Source organism: Varanus komodoensis, unplaced genomic scaffold (assembly GCF_004798865.1).
Source record: "Varanus komodoensis strain SLA01 unplaced genomic scaffold, ASM479886v1 scaffold8, whole genome shotgun sequence".
NCBI classification, from domain to species: domain Eukaryota; kingdom Metazoa; phylum Chordata; class Lepidosauria; order Squamata; family Varanidae; genus Varanus; species Varanus komodoensis.
The window spans coordinates 12,104,050-12,125,377 of record NW_025336481.1 but is presented as its reverse complement, the minus strand read 5'-3'; the positions used below and the strand labels follow the sequence as shown (position 1 = coordinate 12,125,377).

The 21,328-nt window shown below is 43.9% G+C and overlaps 1 protein-coding gene across 5 annotated transcripts in view; it reads right to left on the bottom strand.

Annotated features, from left to right (window-relative positions):
• Positions 1 to 2,204: 2,204 nt before the first annotated feature.
• The window catches only part of PMEPA1 (prostate transmembrane protein, androgen induced 1), an 85,257-nt gene continuing 66,133 nt past the window's right edge, over positions 2,205 to 21,328 (bottom strand). For 2 of the 5 annotated variants that reach the window (XM_044454729.1, XM_044454733.1), the window contains 3 exons: positions 21,135 to 21,289; positions 10,677 to 10,730; positions 2,205 to 10,470 (listed from right to left, as the gene is read on the bottom strand). In XM_044454729.1, coding sequence (XP_044310664.1) covers positions 9,919 to 10,470; positions 10,677 to 10,730; positions 21,135 to 21,289 — 761 coding nt within the window. In that variant the 3' untranslated portion in view covers positions 2,205 to 9,918. The remainder of the gene's footprint in view (positions 10,471 to 10,676; positions 10,731 to 21,134; positions 21,290 to 21,328) is intronic. The other 3 variants (XM_044454730.1, XM_044454731.1, XM_044454732.1) reach the window with 3 other exon arrangements.

Genomic DNA, 21,328 nt, shown 5'->3' with positions numbered 1-21,328 from the left:
AATCAGAAATGCAGACTTTTGTGCTCATCTGAGTCAGAGGAAAAAAGGGGTCAAGCCAGTGGCAATTGCTTCAAAGTGCCACTTGGGCATCGGTGAAGAGGCTGGTGGTGGCACAGACAGGTTTGCAAAGAGCAGGAAGCACTTTTTGCTGCTTTTGTTGGCTGGCTTGCCAACAGATCCCATAACCACAGTACAATTGCTCTGGCAGGATTGCTTCATTTATTTATGTTTGTTTGTGTGTTTATTTTTCATTTTTATACCACCCAATAGTCAAGGTTTAGCCAACATGGTGCTCCATCCTGGATTGTACAACCCTTACAACAAACCATGGGTTCTCATATGCATGCGCATGAGCATCAAGGAAGGACACTTTGAGTACTGGTTGCTGGGGAGCACGAGCAGGAGGGTGCTGTGGCACCCACGGCCTGCTTGTAGGTTTGCAGTGGGGAGCTGGTTGGCCACCTCATCATAGAATTCTGGACCAGAGGAACTCCTGGTCTGGGTCAGCACGGTGCTCGGCAGGATCTCATGTTCTCCTCTCAATTCATCATGGTTAGCCAAAAGAAGAGCCATGGTTTTATCTTTCAGATCAATGCAGGACTGGTTAAAGCAGAGGAAACTAGTTAGTGCGGTGCTGAAAACTTATCCCGCATTATCCTTTTACCATTCTCACTCTATTTGAAAGGAAATAGATTTCAGTTCACTGGGGAAGAAAACATGGGAGGCATTCTCATGGCTTAGCTCTGGGTTCTTCCTGGAAGCCACCCAAGTCTCCTGCTTTTCACTGAACCATCGTCTTTCCAGCAGCTGGTAGTCTCCTCTGCTTCCCACACTTACATTAAAGCACAGGGAAAGACAGCATATTTCATTTTTTTCAGATTGGGAAGTGCTGGCAGCCTGGAGATGTACAATAGGCAGAAAACACCCCACACAGCAGCCTTGGCCATTTTGCAATGATCCGATGGACTCCCACACTCCACAAAGATATATTATAAAACCCTCTGAGAATAAGGGACAACTATAGAGCCCTCTTTCATGGGGGAAGAAGACCTGCAGAAAACTGGGGGATTTTGGCCCAGCGGTAGCTCTCCCTCTTCCCTGGAGCTAAAAACAACGCTATCTCCTTTCTCCTTTCTCCACCCCAGGCATAATTTTATTCAGTTACACTATATTCCCTCATAACCTGTCTTTTTAAAGCCAAAAATCCCCGCATATTGTAACCTTTCCTCACAGTAGTTGTTCTGGCCCCTGGAGCATTCCAAAGGACCTTTATGTAGCTTCACGTATCCTTTCTGAAATGTGATGAACAATATAGTGTGGATCCACTCCACCAGCATGTATACAGGCATTATGGTATGATCCCTTCATTTTCTGCTTTTTCCTAATGATCTGCAACATGCTACGAGAATTCCCTTTCTCAGAGCAGCTACACACCAGACTACATTCAAGCTGGAAAACCTGCCACATTTTGCCCAGGTCTTATCTTTAAGGAAAGTTCAAGAGGCCATGGACAAACACCCTACAAACAGTTGAGTTTTGCAATCATAATTTTAATGTGATCGTTGAAAATTGACCACACTTCTGAAAAGAGAGGATTCTGAAATCTGAAAGCGTTCACAGCTGACACAAGTCAACAATTCCTGACTCTCAGATTATCCTGTCTGAAAGGCAGGATTGCAACACATTGTAGATATTGATGCAACAATGCGGATCGGCAACGTTTCTTCTCTTGCTTCACGTGCACATGTGCGTACACACAAACGCACGCAGATACACAAGGAGTGAATTGCCAGTATTGGAGAGAGGGGTGGAAATCACACAGTCCGGCATAAATTGTGACTTCAGTTCACACAGAATACTTGAGATAGCTAGATAGTGAAGATGGAATACTGATCATTTTCGTTTATCTCTTTCATAGTCACTTTCACCAGACTTTACTAGTTGACCACAGCTTCAGAAGATACTCAAGTGCTCTGCAGTTTGGAATTAAATCATACTTGATGGACACAGAGATATACTTAACTGATAAGTATACATACTTAACCATATATATAAATGTGTATATGTATCTATAAATACGTATGCAAAGATTATTTCCTTTTACCTTTTCTAAATTGCATTCCCCAGACATGCTACACTGGGCTTGGCATTCCCAAGATATAATAATTTGGGCTTTAATCAAAGCAAAAAGTGAAGGCAAGTGATCCAAAGTATTGTAAAATTTATTGTTTTAAGTATTGCAGCTTTTAAAGAATAGAATGACATATCATTGCCACAATTGGTTACTGTTACACAAGAAGCGTTTTACAACAGAGTTGTGGAACTTGGCATCCGAGTACATAGTCTTACTAAAACAGCAAAATATAGATAAGTACTGCATTGCGTGTGCTGCCTATTGTTTACATAAGGGTTTATTTTTAAAAAATTTGAACACAAAAAAGTCAGGATACAGGACTGCCTATAACAAACTCCAAAGCCCAAAGCAATGCAACTGGAAATCGAAGAAAATATTAAAATACAATGAATTGTAGCTAGAAGGCAGGCAAATTGGGACTTTAAATGTAGTCCTTCATGAGCTTCTATATTACAGCAAAATTTTGAAAGCGCAGTTTATGGAAAACTTCTATTTTTTTTCCTTCCCAACCCCTTTAGTTGGAGGGAAATAAATGTATATTGATAATATATCTGAGGGCCACGCAGATCATATCGGAGAAAACACATTAATTCTGTTCTTGGGTTCTATGCTTACGCCACACATCTGGCTTCTTTTATTCAACTCTTAAAAGAGGGGAAATGGTGGACTTGGGTCTTTCCATTAAATATAGCCTTTAGTGCAATTTTTAGAGAGATTCAGACATATTAGAAGGAAAGATGTTCTCAAGAATGACACTGATGTCCTTTCTCCCCATATATGGCCAACCGTTCCATCCTTATTTGTACATGAATAACTGTTCAGATATCAAAACCCCATGCCAGTCACAGAAAGCAAGAATCATGAAAAGGAGCCTTGCATGGTTAGAACCTGCCATTGTTTCCAAATCCATCTACACATTCAAGGACATTATGCTTTTGAGGGATGCGCTTCTCTATTGTAAGATGTGTTACAAAGAGCAGACCAAACATACTCCCTTGCTGTTTTAAAGCTACTCTGCTCCTCGAAAGAGCTAGCAAAAGACAGATGGATACAGCTGTTAATGCTGCCTTCTTTCTTTTCCTTAAGTTTTGCTTTTAATTTGGTCTCCCTCAGGAGCTAATCGCCTCTGTCCTTGAGTCAGAGGCAAAACATTTTGTTGAGTGGTTCTGTTTGGTTTAATCAATGAAGGCCTGTAATTCAGTCTGCTTTTTGTCAATGAGGGCTTAAACTGTAGCTGAATGGTCCCACCAATTTCCATTAAAGAAGAGAATCCTGGAGCATTACTTATGACATGCCACCTACTGCACACCAGAGTACAGATGTGTGCATTTGTGCCATAAGTGTAAATGGGATTCCTAGCAGAATTTTTGAAAAACAAGGAACTGGTAAGGTGAGGTAAGGTCTTGGAAATGCCAGGGAACAAAGCCATCCAGTAACCACCTGTGAAATGGCACACCTGTCTCTGCCACATCGGTTTGGTCTAAATGGCCAGGACATTATGTGCATTGTAGACCTCACTGCAAAATTATGTGACATATTCACATTAAAAAGATAGCAAAACCTTTCATTGCAACATGTAAGCAAATGTGAAAAACACTACATGAGAAAACCCAATAAATAGCAGAATGACTCTTGGAGTAGTTGAGGCCAATGCCTGAATCCCCATTGGCACAATTCATTAAGGCTGCCACCTTTTTCCTACCCAGCAGGGCTCCTGCGCCATCAATAGCCTCACCTGGGAAAAGGCTGACAAGTATGGCTCCTGTGTAGGAAGGCAGGAATCCAAATGGTAAAGGCTTCCCTGCACCCCAGCCTAATAGCACCTCCTTCCCAAGTGTGCTACTGAATTTTTGGCTTCTGTACAGGAGCCCTGGCAGATTAAAAAGTGGCAACATTAGACCAAATGTGATGGCTCATTGAGTTCTTGGAGGCTTTGGCCAAAGCATGCATTCCTAATTTACAGGAATAAACATACATTTATTTGCTTCTTAATGAGAACAAGTAGTTGGAATGGAACAATCAACCTCTTTCAAAACCATCACATTCAAGAGAGATCTCAGTTAATGGGGTTATCTGCTTAAACCAATACTGGAGTCAATGACCAGAACTGGTAAATCAACAAATGGATAAAAACGGTTTGCAGAGATGAATGGCATTCCAAGCATACGGTTTTCTTGGGCAGGTGAACACTCTTATCGGATGAGGACTAATAATCGAGAAAAGTACAGTGGTGATGTTTTGGTTTGTCCTCCAGGATAAACCTCCAAAAACTTTTTTATGTCTAGCTTGCTTTGCTGGGTGGGGTGTCACCCCTTTTTCTGGCTTTGCTCTTTGCCAGTTAATGGAAACTTGACATGTGGGAAGGAGACACGCGAAGCATTCTGGGGCCCACTTCTTTCCTGCCATTACTGCTGCATGTCCGTCTTATCCTAAAGAACCACAGGCCCAAGGACAAAGCTGGCAGGCCAATACCAGCCCTTGAGTTTTTGAGGGAGACTTGGGCCATGTGCCCTAAAGGGTGGCCATCTTTCAGTGGGACCCCGTTTTCCTTGCCATCGCTATCACTTCTGTCCATTCACTTGCCCTATCCCTTTGGGCTCAGTCCACCAACGGGGAGGGCAAGGGCTGCTGCAGCACTGCCAGCGTGCTTGGAGATGGCGGATGTACAGCCATGGCACCAAGGAGAAGTCCCGGGCCAGGGGGCCCTCCAGGAGGGTGTCTGCTGCCCACTCTGCCAACCCCGTAGCAATCCTACCAGGTTCGCCCACTTCATACAAGGCACTCCAGTGACTTTTAACCACCTCCAGTCATGGTGACAATTCTCTAAGGTTGGCAGAGTTTTAGATATGCGAGGCACACTCCACCCAAAACCTACTGAGGTAAGCTGTGTGTGTGTGTGTGTGTGTGTGTGTGTGTGTAGCAAACACACTAGTAAAACCACAGAACAAAGAAAAAATCATAACGACAATGACAACAAACAATACCCCCCCCCAACATTATTAATTTTGGCTCAAGAGGGAAGCAGATATATTTCGGTTTGTCTTTTGGTTGGTATTCTCAATTACAATATCCACCAGTTTACCTACTGGAGTAGGATATGTGCATAAAATGTATTCAAGTTACCTTACATACAGTCCCAGAAACAGATGGCAAAAGATGGGGAAGAAGCACCTTAACATCGCTAGGCACATCAAAATGGGTTTAGAGGGGCCATGGGGTTTAAAGAAGTGGTACCCCCACCCTTTAACTCAAAAAGGAAGTAACTAGCTAAAACTGAAATCCAGGGATCTATAGAAGGGGATGTGACCACGCCCTGGAAGTTCCTCTCACTAGTAAAGATTGGCTATCCCCATTTTTCTTTTCTTTTTTCAAAAAGGGAGGTTTTACTGTTTTTCTTGATAAGGCACTAAATAGACATGTTACATAAAGGAAAGATACATTTTTTAAAAAGTCTATAAATTCATTGACTTTGTACCTTTCACAGGAAGCTAGATGTACTCCTTTTAGTTCTTTTTCTTCTTTTCTTAAAAAAAAATCTGCAAATTGTAGGTATTGTAAAGCTATTATCCAGGAGCAATGGAAGGAGGGAAAGTTGTGATTCGGTTAAAAAAAATGTTCAGGAACCTATCGCTAGGCAAAACAAAAGCAAAATAAGCAAACAATTCCTTTTAAAATGGCGAAAACTTCAAGTTTCTCTCTTTGTTGTCATTATCATCCTCTTTAAAATATATATAAATAGCATTCCAAATGGTTACACTTTAAAACGGTTGTCAGCTTGTTTCAGCATTGTTGCTTTTTAATTTTTTTCTTCAAGTAATAAAAAGTCGCATAAAAACCAAGAATTATTGCCTTTATATCTTTCATTTATGTTACCTTACTAGTTAGCATCTGGCAAAAAGCAAAATTACACCTCCTTGTAAAAAAATGGTCACTTGCTATGGCTCCCTCTACTAAGCGTTCCTCACTCGAATACAGGGCTGCCCCATGCCCCACCATACCTAGCCATACCTAGCCATACCTAGGTATACCATACCATACCTAGCTAGAACTACCTAGCCATAAAGCTTCCCAGGTTTTCAGTTGGCCATCGCAGCCCAGCCTAGATCAACAGATGGAAAAGATGGAGAGCAGCCCTGTTGCTGAACTGGGCCAAAGTCCTTCTTGATCAGCTTCCTGCTTCCCATGTTGGCCAGCTTGACACCCCCAGAAAGCTCCTAGGAAGGGCACAAAGACAACAGCCCTCCTGTGCTGGCTCTCTGGCAGTGGGTGTTCAGAGATACAGTGCCTTGTTCCATGGAGGTTCCATCTGGCCATCATGCCTCATTACCCTTGATAAACCTACCCTCCATGGTCTGTGCAGACATGATATGCAAAGCGGGTGATCATGCTTTCATCCCCAAAGCTGCACTTTGCCAACTGCTGTCCATGGTGCTCCTGTTAAAGACAGACGAGCAGGCCAGAATGGCTTGTTTCTAGAGTTGGCAGCCTTTCTGGCTGTAGTTTAGACATCTGTGCACAAAGTAAGAGAACAGGAGTTCATTCCCTTGCGTTTGTTTTTTCCTTCTTCTTTCTCTCCATCATTTATGCCTCTCACTCAGTCACATACAAATTCACCATTAGGGTTAAAGCAACCGATCAGATCTTTATACAATATATATAAAAATGTAAACAATAGCATTGTAAGACAAAATGCTTTTATGAAACAAGGGGGAGAGACACAAACAACACTTTAAAGAAGACCACAGAAGCTGATTTGTTTGAAGGAGGGTTAGAGGACGGACCCTTAAAGAAGGAGTCTACAACAGTAATAGGTCTGAGTGAAGGCCAACTTTCAGAAGAGGTAAAGGGTTTGCTTCTAAAGCATTAAGCACAATTCTTTCTTTAGCCTTGAATGCATCACAAGCTGACATGTTTCCATTGACATATCCCCAGCCTCTTTAGCTGATATGAATAAAACAGTTAGCAACCAGAGGCTGTAATGTAAGGAGGAATTCACCAAGTTCTGCCTACTGGTCCCCTCCACCTTTGTGTCAATATATACGTGAAAACAAGGATGGATTGAATCCAAGACCACCACCCCGGGTTCAACGCGATTGCATTCGCTTTTCTTTCCCAATTCGTAGGCTTCAAAAGACCCGCTCGGCTTAGATCCATCGAGCTGAATGCAGTTCCCCAGCCACGATCTTAGCTCTGCCTGGGCTTGATCAACCTCTTGCCTTCTAGCATTGCAAAAAGAAGTGGGTGGGTTTGGTGCATTTAGCAGGCTGCAGGAAATGCATTTGGCATGTTCTGGGGCAAAAGCAGAATGCAAGGGGCGAAGCAAGCATTGCTTTAAATTCCTACCCAGCAGCTACAGTTTTTTCCATCTTTCCTCTACAGTAGTGCAAGGTGTCCGCTTCAGACTGGGACCCTACTGTGAGGATCAGGGGAGTCTTAAGATCTGGATCAGAGTCTCTGCATATAGTCGAAGCTAAAAATGGGGCAGGGGGAGACACTGCTGCTAGACAGAGATATAAACCAAGGCTGTTTTGGCTGTGTCAGAGGACAGGCGAGTTGTCCCTTTAATAACTGTGAAAAAAAAGAGGACAACATGTATCTCAGGTCCTGCAGAACAAATTGCGCTTGCTATTCCTCTCCACCTTTTCTACGTAAGTATTAGAGGGCCCAGGAGCCGTCTGGTCAGTCTTCACCATCTGGTCAACCTTCATTGACGATCTTTTAAAACTGGATTGAAAACAGTGTTGCCCCAAAACAGGTTTGCCAGGGGTGTTATTTAAAAACTGACCAGTAAGTCAGGTTTATGGGGTCTTGGAGAGTTTTATTACCTTAACTGAAGAGAATTAAATTAGCATGATATTAAAAAAGATGATGATGATGAAGACAATTAGAAGCCATCAACTAGTCATTAAAAATAAGGCAATTTAATGACTGCTTATGCTTTTATGGTCCTCCTAAAATCAGTGAGATGGCTGCAAGAGAAAGGGCTGTTATAATTGCCTCCCATGAAGCTTGGTCCTGCAAAACTCTGTTGCACAAACACAACACAGCATCCTTCTATACCCTGGTCCCCTCCAGATGTTCTGGACTGAAACTGGCCACGCTGGCTGGGAGCAAGGGGAGTTGCAGTCCCAAGCACCCGGCTGGGGAAAGCTGACACATTCATTTCAATTTCAATTCAGCAGGAGGAGCTGAGCTGTCACCAGCACAGGAGTGAACGTGGAACTCCTTCCGTAGGCATAGCTCCATTCATCAGAACTAAACAGGCCTTGGATGTAAAAACCTTTCATGATGATTTTTGCAGCATCAAGTGAAGAAAAAGAAAAAAATTGGGGTGCTTCCAGACTAAGATGTTATTCTTCCAGCACCCTGCATCAAGCACAGATTTGACAGCAGGTGGGAGCACAGAAGAAAACATTGCCTTCCATTTGTAACTCTCCTGCCTCTCCTCATTATTTCTTCCATTCTTTTCCCTCTTCCCCACCCAGAAAGAGAGAGAGAGAGAGGGAATATTGGCCTGGAAGTACCCCAAATTTTGATTTCACAGGGAATGTACAAGAGTGGATTCTTGTGCTGCATGATGACCTTGGGAACAGACACCCAAGTGCAAAACAGAAGAAAACAAAATATACAGGCACCGTGTCATTTGGGAAGTGTGCATACACATATAGATAAATAGCCCCCCCTCTTTTTAACCCGCCCCCACCGTCTCACTCACACGCATGCTGCACACAGAGAAAGAGAGAGAGAAATAGGAATTCGATATAATAGCTTTTTCTATTTTAAATAAGAAAAGGGGTATTCTACACACACATACACACACACACACCCTTCACAACAAATGCAGTACACGTAAATTTTGTAATTGGCTATCTTTACAGGTATCTGACTATACCTGCAGCAGGTGGAATAGAACTACTTCAGGTTGGAGACATGCTCATGTGACTCTGGAGAGTAAATAAGATTGCACAAGATGCAGGTCCGTACATGATGTTCCTTACCGGTCTGTGATTTCAGGCTTACAGGTGTTCCCTCCCCTCGCGATCCTTTTTAGTCTTCACTTCAACATATTTCCCTTAACAGTTTTGTGGTAGACATGACAAGAGGTTTTTGACCAACACAAGCACTTACACATTTCTATTAAAAAATAGTGCAAAATTTCAACATTTATATAAATAACTCTAAACCCCTGCTTGTTTTTTTAATTTTTTTGTTTCTCTCTTTTTTTTACAATGTAATACATGCTTTTTTGAGTTGGCTCTCAAAAATTGCCATGTTTTTATTCTAGTTCAGAAAAAACACAACAAAAACTTTTTTTCTCAATAGGCCTCTTCTAATATAAAAATACTCCTGCTTCCCCAACACACATACAGTTTCTCTTATTTTTAATATATATTTATATATATATTGCAGATCTTTAAACAAACGTTTTTGTGCAAATATTTTTTTCTTTAAAGTTAAGTGAAATAACAAAAAAAAAAAAAACTTGTAGCATTCACACACGCAGCTCAACTGGAAACAAAACTAGGGGGACGGGATAAAAGGACCGCTGAAGATTTCTTTAAAAAAAAAAAAAACTTCTAGACAGAGCTCAACAAAGAAATGTTTTTGCAGGCTTTGTTGGCTTGTGCATTCAAACCAAACATAACATGTAAATATTTATACTACACAGAGGTGGAGAAGGGTGCTTTGCTTCGTACACTGCTTCCCCGTCGCTCGACATCTCTCCCCCATACCCATGAACAAGAAGTGCAGAGTGTTCTATTCCATTCTTTTCTGTTTTCTTTTTAAAAGGGGTGCCCTTTTTGCTTCTCTTTATCTTTGTTCCATGCCATTGTGCTCTCGAGGCTACTGATTTGTGAAGAGGAATGGAGTCTGCCCCCCTCGAGTATCGAGGACATCCCACTGTTGTTCTGCTGGTGCTGGTAAAATGTCGAGCCCGGGAAATGGCCGATCACCTCACTGTACGTGGGGGGCGGCCCCTCCATCCTGCCGTTGCTGCCATAGCAGGTGGCGCTGATGCCCGAGTTGCTGCTCGGAGGGCAGGGGCCCCCATAGACTGAGTTATCCATCAGGTCACTGTCAAAGATGGTTCTGTTGGGAGGTGCTCGGACTGACTCCCGGTTCAGTTCCATTTGCTGTTCTGGGTCCCGGAGCTGCAGCGTGCAAGGCCCCTGGTAAGGAGGGGGCTCTTCTCCATCAGACAGGGAGATGGTGGGCGGCAGGTCGATTTCATGCTGCATGTAAGGATATGTTGGCTGGAACCTGTTAAAGCGGTCCCTCTGCAAGAAGGATGGGACAGTGAGTCTGTCGGTAGGTCTCGACGTGTAGACCTGCTGCTGGAGAGGGAAGGGAAGGGAAGGGAAGGGAAGGGAAGGGAAGGGAAGGGAAGGGAAGGGAAGGGAAGAGAAGGGAAGAGAAGAGAAGAGAAGAGAAGAGAAGAGAAGAGAAGAGAAGAGAAGAGAAAAGAGAAAGGTGTCACTTCATGTTTCGTGTGCCCTTCAAGAAGCTGTGCTTTGTCCTATAATTGGATGCAGCTGCTCACCTCTGCTACACCATTTCCTGACACTGTGCTTTCCGAAGGCCACAAACTTCCTTCCTAAAATAGGAAGAAGAGGAAAAAGCTTCAGCATCCTTTCTGTGTGGTGCTATTTCCTCCCGTCCTCCCGTACATGGATTAATCCTTAGGAGTTAAATGGTGCATTTCAAGTCTTTCAAAGGCCTCTCAAACGATCTCTCCATCGTTGGTTCAGCCTCTCCATAGGTAAGCGGACTGGCAGGGTCACCCTCAAGATTGGAGAAGGGCTCTGGCTGAGGGACAGAGCACATGCCCCTGCAGCTTGTTCGTTTATTTATCCCACCCCATTAGCCTCATGGCTCCTAGGGCAGGTCTGTGGCATCTCCAAGTTGGGCTCATAGAAATCCTGCACAGTGAACAACAGACAAAATAGGCTGTTGCTTAACAGGGGCCAAGCTCTATGGCTGTCAGCATTAGGGACATGTGAGGGCAGAAACCCTGCTGCATTTTGGGCAGAAAATCTGCTGGATTCTCTGCTTTTGGCTTCCTGGACACTGCTCTGCTTTGTAGCAACCCAGACTCGGAGGTCCTGGTGAGGAGATCCAGCAGATGGGGCATTCACCAGGAATGGCAAGTCACACCGTTCTTCTGTGCCCACCGCTGCTGCCAGCAGCAGTGAGCAGAAGAAGACTGGCCACCAGGGATGGCGTCTCGGGAAGGTTGCTGGTTCTGTGACCGAGGGTCCGTGAGCATTCGCAGGCTTCCTCTCGACTTGGCTTGCTTTGCAGAAGCAGGCTGAGCACAAGAGGATGTCTGCAAATTCTGGAGGGGTGGATTGCAAATGGGGTTGTCCCAACCCTACTCAGAATAGCGGCTTCCCTGACAACACCTTCCAAGTTTTTGGCTGAGGCCAGCTTTGCACAAGGCTTTTCCAGCTCCTAGTTCATCCTCTCAGCTACTTCATTAGATGCTCGAGACAGGCTAAGCTGCTTCAGATCCATGCACACACGGATGCAAGCACAGCCCCCTCATGGGCACTTGGCCTGGTGGGGCAAACGCCAGCGCTCATGGCAGCTGACACCCTCTCCCCCAGTGGGAAGAGCAACCCCTTAAGCACTGCCAAAAAAGAGGACCTGCATCACCAAAAAGAGCACCAGAGCTCTGCACAACATTTGCACAGTTTCACATTTAGGAGTAATAACCACAATCTAAATAGAAATACAATACAGCTGTCCATAGTAGAGATCATGGTGACCAGGTGACCTACGTGCTTGTCCACTAACTGATAATGGGCAACCTAATACCTGCATATTAAGGGGAAAGGCATACAAAAACACTATTTCCATGAGGACTTTTTAAAAAGGTGCAAACTGAATGAGTGAACTTCAGAATGAAGTTATTCTTGAAAACATGTCAGATTTCTAGAGTATAAAACAGTTCTGTCTCTCGCTACTGCTAAGCTACCAAGCCAACACAGACTGCCAGTGGATAAATGTACAAGAAGAAAATTGTGCCTTTCTGTCTTGAATTTGTTGCTTAACCAATAAGTTGGTCTCAAGTCATTTTCCCAACATGAAATGCTATTGATGATATTAGCTTGACGGGTCTTGGCAATAGTTTCGAAAATTGACTCAGGTTTGCAAAATGTAAGTCATCCATGACCAAGATCAAGTACCGTATCACATGTCTGGCATAGCCATTCAAGGCATCACTCCTTCCTGATCCAGAACTAATGCATCATTAACTTGATTTGGACAATGCATTCCCTTGATTATGTTTGTTTGAACCATTCTGTGTTCTAGCTGAAATTGTACCATACGTTTTCTCTTGTGCTAGTGCCTGTTTTTATGAATGTTTGCTATATTATTACTGTATCCATTTTTATATGATTTTGATTGCTATAACCCATCTTGGGGCAGCTTCTTTCCTGAAAGGTGGCCTAGAATCATTTATTTGAAAAATAAATAGAAGCACCCAAAAGGAAATGCATGTGGAACATCTTTCTGTTCACTCCATTTTGCTATCCTTTCCGTATGTTATTTGGTGAATTGAAAATTCTCTTCAGGGACTGTATGGTTCTTTTAAAATAAGGACTCTTCCTTCCCAAGTCCAAGACAAGCTTGTAATTTTAGCACCCATTTCAGAGGTTAATCCACATTTGCTTAACCCCAATCAATATCTTCGTCTTTCCCGATTTTACCTTTAATTCACTTTGCAAGTCCTTGAAAAGGTCATTAAAAGGTGCTGGTTTGGAGCGGATCTGTGAGGTTGGCATGAGATGGAAGCCACAGTTCTATCAAATTCAGTTTATAAGCAATTTGGGAGTCCAGTGCAGTCATACTTGATTTCAAAAAGAATTTCTTTCAGAAATCAAAGGTTTTGCTAAACCAGAGGCTGTGGTGCACAGCAGGACAGCTCAAAACCATCCAGTAACATGCTGTAAATTCCTCTGGCACCCAGGGCCCTATGAGAACTGCAGGGTGTCAGGGCCAATGGATGAATGCCAATGTAATAGGGCTAATGTACAAAGGGGGTTGCAGGGCAGCGGGTGGAAAGGGAAAAAAGAAGGGGAAAACCACACTGGGAACAGGTTTTATACTTCTCGCCATGCAAGTACCATTCCTAGAGCATTCTTGGAAACCAGTGGGATCCTTCGAGCACTGCTTCCTAGAGCGACCTAGGAATGAAGCTGCTATGGGAAGAATATTGCTAGAGTATTTCCCCTTGGCTTATTTTGGGGTAGGGGTCCAAGGTGGTGCCAGACAGGTCTGTGTGAGCGCATGTGCACGCTTTTTGCACACCTGCTTTGAAGAGGAGTCAGATCCATGCAGTGTATTCATTTATACACCTATCACCCACATTCAGAGGCCCTATATAGCTATGACCATCTGGTGTTAAGGGGAAAAAAACAGTGGATGACTACCTCCATCATGACTTTCCTATGTGCTTTCCTGGGGCATCTGGTCTTGTTTTGATTAAACAAGGCAATCCTTGCATTCTTATTGCAAGTGCGCTTACACAGAGCACTCTGAGCCAATTAGGGATGCTCATTTATTTGAAAAAGGTAAGATAAAACAAATTCAACCCCATTCATTTTCAATCTAAGTTAATGCAAAAGATCAAAACTGGAGGGGTGTAAAAGAGCCTTCATTTCCAGCTTCGTATTAGTCCAGTCTGCTGGAAAGCTGCCTGGCACAGTGCCCATGGGGAGTCATGCAAGGGCTGCAGTGGATAGAAAACACCAGTGTTGTAAGCAAAAGAAGATTGGATGAGTCTCTGTTGAAATCAGTGGGGAAAGGGAAAACAAAAAGTATAATGCAACTAATGTGGCTTTAAAAGTCAAAACAATTTCCCATCCATTGTGTATCTTAAATGCCAATTCATAGGCTCCAGGTAATAAGCAATACTGTTGGCATTTTGCATGTGGCACCAATTGCCTAGCCAATCCATTCTATTATGTTGCATTTCTTTTTAAACCTGGACTTTGCACGCAAACCTCAAGGTGATGCTGCTACCAGAAAGAAGGGAAAGAGTGATTTATATGGAAATGAGGTTCTCCATATTTTCCCTTTCCTTCTGTTTTCTAGCAAACCTTGTCTCAAAAATGCTAAATATAAGATAAGGGACTGCTTTGGAATGAAAGATAATGCAATGCCAATGTTGGTTTCATCTGGGATACTAATTGAGTTGCAACATTTGAATGATGCAACTAATATAACATCCATATTTCAGAAGGCTGTTGTATGCAGTTGGGGAATTAGACAGTTATTCAGGTTGGCCCTGAATCTTAAGTTTCCACTTTTAAATTAAAATGCTCAAAAGCCACAACAAAGAAAAACTAGAGGCACACATAAATGCGCCCACAGACAGTTCAAAAATAGAGATAAAATTGGATGTACACTGTGAATTTTCAGGGAAAGTTTTTCATGTAGTTTTCACCCTCTGCTTCACCCAGTGAGCCTTCATTTAAGGAACAAGTAATTCTAAGAAGAATTAGAGAAATCTTTCTTCCTCTGAGCCTTGTGATGAGATTTGATCATGCAAACGTATTACCCCTATGGATTATAACCTTGTTACATAGCAACACTTTCCCCTTTATGCTTTAGAAATGTTCAAAGCATGATGTGCCCCAGATCAATTACAGCTGCGACCCTCCTGTACGGTGTGGCAATATTATTTTAGTTCAGAGTCTGAGAATAAACCCCACTGAATCATGAGGACTTACTTCTGGGTAAATGTACAATGGCGAGTCTGTGCTCAGGACTTCACAGAACAGCAGCTCTTTAAATGCAGCTCTTTTCTACAGAAAGAGCTGAAGGGCAGTGGTAACTGTGGTTCTGAGGATTGCATCTTTGCATGTCTGGGGCTTTACTTGCTCCCAGAGATAGCCACACGCACCTTGCTTGGTTTTGCCAGCCCTTCAATACTGCTGGCAGCTAGTCCTGAATGGAAGATGAAGATCAGACCTGTGGCTTAGGAGAGGCAAATAAGCAATGTGAAGCAACCATTGTATGGTCAAGGTGGTACCTACGCAATTCAGCTTGGCTGACTTTTGAACACCAGCCTGCAAACAGCGTGAGCCACTCAGCAGAGGAAAAGTCGCCATGAGACAAACAAATGTTTATTTTTCATCAACCCATTGGGCAGATTCACTAAGTGGTGAGTCTATCACTGCCTTATGCTCAGTGGTTTCTATTTAATTTAGCACTGGGCAATGCCATTGTGTTATCACATCTGCTACTCCAATTCTTTCGGCTGAATATTCTAGTGTGGGGGGAAAGGTAGATGGAGGCAGCGGAGGTTGCCAGGCTGCTGAAAAACGGGTTCCTTGATGCGTGATTTTCCCTACTACACTTTGGAGTCTTAGGAGTGCTCTGCATAGAGCAAGCCTGCGTTTTTATTCTGGATACATTCAGCCGGACTGAGGTTTCCACTTTCCAGCACTGGCCTTACAGTTTGCACAGTATAGCTAAAGGTCAAAACAGTACCCCCATTCCTAATTTATTAAATGCTTTAATATCCACTATTTAATGACATTACACCCAGAAATTACAGAACGACATTACACCCTAGAGAGCCAGTGTGGTGTAGTGGTTAAGAGCATGGGACTGGGACTCAGACGATCTGGGTTCTATTCCCCGCTCGGCCACGGAGCCAACTGGGTGACTTTGGGCCAGTCACAGACTCTGAGCCCAACCTATCTCACAGGGTTGTTGTTGTGCGGATAAGATGGAGGAGGAGAATGATGTAAGCTGCCTTGAGCCCTTTGTAGGAAAAAGGCAGGATATAAATCAAAATAAATAAATAAATAGAGATTTGAGAGAGAAAAATGACACTCCTAGGCCTGCTGCCCGATAAAGCTGCTTGAATGTTCTATGGTAAACTAGCCCTGCCTTTTTGTTTTAAATTGCAATAAATAATTATGAACCATCAACTTATTCGGTAGTATTTCTGTAGGTCAGGGATCCCCCAGTGCTTTTGGCCAGTAGACACGTTTGCAATTTTGAGAGTCTGTCGTGGGCACTGTCACAAAAAGACTGCCTTGGAGGAAGGCCTAATAATTCATAAAATGGCACCCATGATGGGCATGACCAGTCATCACTCACTCATTTCCCAGAGAGCAAACAGATGAGATTTAAACAAATTAACTTGTCCAAGAATTGCAGTACGAGGCAGGGGTGGGATTGAGCTCCAAAACACAAATTCCTTTTCAACTAAAATGAAGATGATGTGGGAGGGCAGCCTTTTGCTTTGTTGCACAGCAACCTCCGAGATGATTAATATTAGCAGCAATACCCTTAAGAAAATAAAAGTCAGGAGGGGAAGAGTCACCAAGCGAGTGTCCAGGGGCAACACACTGGAGAGCCCAGTGCTAGAAAAACAATATTTAGGATGATTTACAAAATGATTAAAGGTGAGCAGTCTAAGTGATTGCTGATGAGAATTCCCCTGAACTCAGGGGTGTCCAATCATCCAGTGCAAGACAGGAAGAGTGGTGGAGGCAATGTTTGCTTCTTCATCCATCTGTCCTACAAATTCTCTAAACTGGCTACCAAGCAAAGGAGAGGAAAAAAGGCTGGAAGAATCTCAGAATGACTCACACCTCTCACACTAGAACACCCCCTCTCCCCTTCCTGAGGTCGCTTTTCCGACCTCAGAGGGCAGCTGACGTGGTTCTTTCTGAGCCAAGGGTGCCGAAGAATGGGGGACCAGAACCCCCACTGAAAAGTTATGCACAATTTTCAAAACGTGTCCCAAATGTCATAAAGGTGCCTGCTCAAGACCCCTCTTTTCAGCCCAAGCCAAGCTAGTCTGGGCCACAGTCCTGAAATAGCTGTGAATGCTGGAATATTGTTTTTGACTTGCCTTCATTTGGTTCCCAGTGAAGGGCAAATTGTGTTATGTCCCACAGGGACTGCTCCCACCCCTGTGCAATTTCCAAAATGTCGAAGAATGAACTGAGCATGTGTTTCCTGTCCAACTAGGCACACGAAGCTGCCTTATAAAAGAACCGCTGGCTCGATTAGGTCATTCTGCTTCTGTCCAAGGACGGCAAGATTCCCGGCATTGCCCAGGAATCTTGCATAAGAGCCACTGATTTGCTACCAAAGCTACATGATCCAGAGGGAGCAGCCACTCAGGGTGACTTTAGATTTTTACATTTCTAGATTTCCACTTAAAGTCAATGAAAAAGCAGTACCAGAAAGAGAGCCCTCGTTTCCAAATCACAACAAGGACTTGTTCTACTTTACTCTGCATTGATCAGACATTATCTGAAGTACTGCATCCAGTTCCGAGTACAACATTTTAAGAAGGATGCAGAGAAATTAGAGCTGGTTCAGCCGAGGCTGAGGAAGAGGGTCAATGGTAAAAGAACTTGGTTGAAGAAAAGAGGGCTCAGGGCCAAAATGGACTTTATTCATGTATTTAATATGCTGTCCCTTATGCATTGCGTCTCAGGACGAATCAAAATATGATAAAACAATCCAGTATAATAAAGAACATATAACCAGTAAAATAAATTAAACCAAAAGTGACTGTTAAAACATTAAGATACTAGTTTTTAAAATAACGATTGAATAAAAAGGTTCTTTGAGACACAGGTGGTGGCCGAGTCCCTTTCTTTTGCTCTTTTCTATTTACTGCAGAGTAGTCACAGAAGACCTGATCCAGCCAGGGGTGGGTGAGGGCTTCAGACCCTCCCTCCTCCACTAAAGGGTCAATCCAGATCATTCCCATGCCTGAAACAGTTACAACAGAGCAATCTGTTTGCAATGAGAGATGATGATAGCATTCTTGAAATAAGGAAAGTGCTGTCACACATAGAGCAATTGACCCATGAGGAGATCAAAGAGGAGTGCAGATTTCATAGGGGCAATTTGGCAATGGAACCAATGGTGTGGGGTTGGTGGGCTTTCTCTTGCTGGAGTTCATGAGGCAGGGGTTAGATAGTCCTCTGTTGGAAATACACCAGCACAGGCATTCCTGCACTGAGCAGGAGCATGGATGAGACACCCAACAAGATGCCTCCAACTCTGACCAAGCTATGATTCTCAACAGGTCACTCTGTGTACTCCTAGCATCACACACTAGAGGGAGCTTTGCTGTCCTTTATAAGTACACATTTGTAAGGTCCAGTATTTGTTATTATGTGTCTCTGACTTATGGAGACCCTATGAATGAAAGTCATCCCAAGCGTCCTATCCAGGACAGCTCCAATCAGCTCTCCTAAGTTCAAGGCTGTGGCTTCCTTCGTGGAATCAATCCATCCCCTATTTGGTCTTCCTTTAAATCTTCTGACTGCACAATGATCTTCTCCAGGGAGTCTTCCCTTCTCATGATGTGCCCAAAGTAGGACACCATAGTTCTGTCATTTTTGCTTCTAGGAAAAGCCATGGCTGGAGTTGACGTAGGTCCCACTTGCTCATCTTTCTGTCATGTCAGAGTATTTACAAAGCTCTCCTGCAGTGCACGTATACACCCAACCTAACCACAAATTAAGGCACAGTCCTGCCCACATTTCAACAGAAGTCCTGTAATTCCTTGGCTGACTGGGGCAGGTTGGCAGTTGCTGGATCCCCCCCCCCCTTTTTTTTTGTTTCAAAACATGCATTAGATTGAACTCCTAGTCACTGAATGCTGGAGGGAGGCAGCTTGCAGCCCAGACTGTGAGAGCTTTTGCTCTTTGGACTAACGCTCAGCATAGCAAGTCTTTCAGAATTGCATTCTGTGTCTTGATCAGCAGATGAAGTAGTACTGAGATGCCAAACTAGTGACAGAAAGGACTTTCCACCACAAATGGGTGGGGAATGGAGGGAGATAATATTTTTGGATCCCCTCCTGTGCACTAAGTGAACGAATAGGAATCTCTCTGTACAGTTGCATGAAGGACAGGATAAAACTGCCCTGTTCCAGCTCTGCAAGGAACCATTCCATGGGTGAGAGTGCTCAGGGATGGCCACCCCTACCTGCAGTTCGGAAGGAGAGAAGTCACAACGATCACCTGACCCCGTCGATGTGCTGCATGTTCAGGTAACTGCACAAGCCTACCTCTTTTTTGGCCATACAGACTTCTGGCTACATACTCTAGATGCCCTTTAATACGGATTTCTGACTCCTTGGACCCTCCTGCTGTACTCAGCGTTGCAAATGGAGAACCTGCTTCCTGGAATTTTGGGGCCACTCTCAGCTGCATTCCAGAGTGGTGCTGATGGGGATCAGGGGGCCAATTCTAGGTTTTGAGGGGCTCTCAGGAACTGCCCCCTTGTGAGCACCCTCCTATGCTGTGGATCCCAGGACTCACCTGGGAGCAGAAATGACCAGTGGCTGCTGCCAGCAGTTCCATACAACAGCCTCGAGGTAGCACTGCTCCAGGGCATTGTGGGAACTGTAAATGGCAGCCTGGGAGAGGTGCCATTTTGGGGGATTGAAATGGCAGGTCTCCTAAGGCAAGCATCAATGGACACTCAAGAACACTGCTTTTGTGCTTCTAGGGAAACAAGGGAAGAAGGACAGCAAGCAGCTGTAGCATGCTTAGGATTAGCGGGTTGGGAGGTGTGGGCAGATCGGCAAGGGTTCTCCCCTGCATAGCAGTTCATCCTCCTTCCTAGGCAGCCAGTGACTGTGGGTGGAAAACCCATGGAATCCAGCCTCACAAAATAAGCCCAAATGTAACACTAATTCTGCAGGAGGAGCTAAGCTTCAAAATGAGGTAAAGCACCACTGATTAGTACATGCAGTGAGAAAGCAGACGCTGCACAAGCCACAAGAAATCAAGAATTTGCAAGGAGCCGATTTCTGGATTGCCCAGAGGTTGGCTTTGTTGTCCCTGTAGCTTTCGGTTTAACACTGGAACTTTGGGGTTTACAGCAGCCCAAATCTTCTTAGCTGCATGACTGGGGAGTGTTTGAAATAAGATGGCTCTGTTCATGAAAGGGGGCCGAAAGTCAAGAAACTGACATGGGGATATTAAATTGCGGATGCCTGTTCTGTGACATTCACTGTTGTCATTTATCTAGCAAGTATCTATTTCTACTTACATAGCTGCTTTTGGTTTTGGTTTTTTTAATAGTAATAAAGCTGGTAGGTAGGATAGTGCAGGTCCTCTTGGGATCCAGCCTTCTCCTGTTCACTGCACTTCTTTTCATGAACAGTCGTGGCTCAGGAAGTGAGCCAAGCTGAGGGTAAGTCCACAAATATTTGCAGAGCTCTGGTTGTGCACCTGGCAATATTCTTCTGCAGCAGGTGCAGTGCAAAGGCCACAGGTCATGTGGTGTGTGGAAGAAGGACACTACCTGCACAGCGTTCACATCTGATTTGAGTCCTGGTGGGCACCTGTGTGAATGCTTGGCACCAAGGTGGACTCAAGGCTGTGAGAAAGCGAACCAGAGCCCAGGGAGCTGAGCTAAGGGGATCTGATGGATTTCCATCTCCAAAGAGGATTCCTCACACATCCCTACAGCTAGGCAGTGAATTGTTACTTTAAAAAATTTAATGTTCTTTCAGTTACTTTTGATTTTGTGATTTTGTGTGTTTGTGATTTTTTAATGTTCTCAGACCATCTATCTTGTATTTCTGCACTGCCTTTCTGAAGTCAAAAGTTAAGTAAATTAAAACCACAAGGCAGGATGCAATTTGGCACTAGTTCTGCTTCTGCAAAGTGATACACAAGGAAACATGATTGCGCTTCTCAGCCAACACTACTGGCTTTGTGTTAGGTGTTGCATAAACTAACACAATGTCATTAGAGTTAGCTCTAGTTTCAAACTGGATGCCACCCTCTATCAAAGCCACAGGAAAACAGCCTTCAAAACATAACCATTTAAAAGGCAAATTAAAGAGGAAAGAAAGAAAATGGGGACAGCTCACAACTCCAAAGGGGGCGAGTTCCACTGAGCGAGACTGGTGAGCAACACAAATGCAGCAAGCCACTTTGGACTGAGTGAGGGGACAGAAAGAGAGTTAGGGGTGGCGCAGCCCACTTACTGACGATAAGTTCTCCTCTCTCCTCCTCCCTTGGCTGTGCCGATTGATGAAGGAACGTGCGGAGAGTTTGTAGTGATTCAGCAGACATGTGATGACAACCACCATAACCATCATTACCACCACGATTATGATTATCTGTACAAACTCCAACTCCGCTATAAAGAGAGAGAAAGAAAAAAGAGAAGCCAATGTAT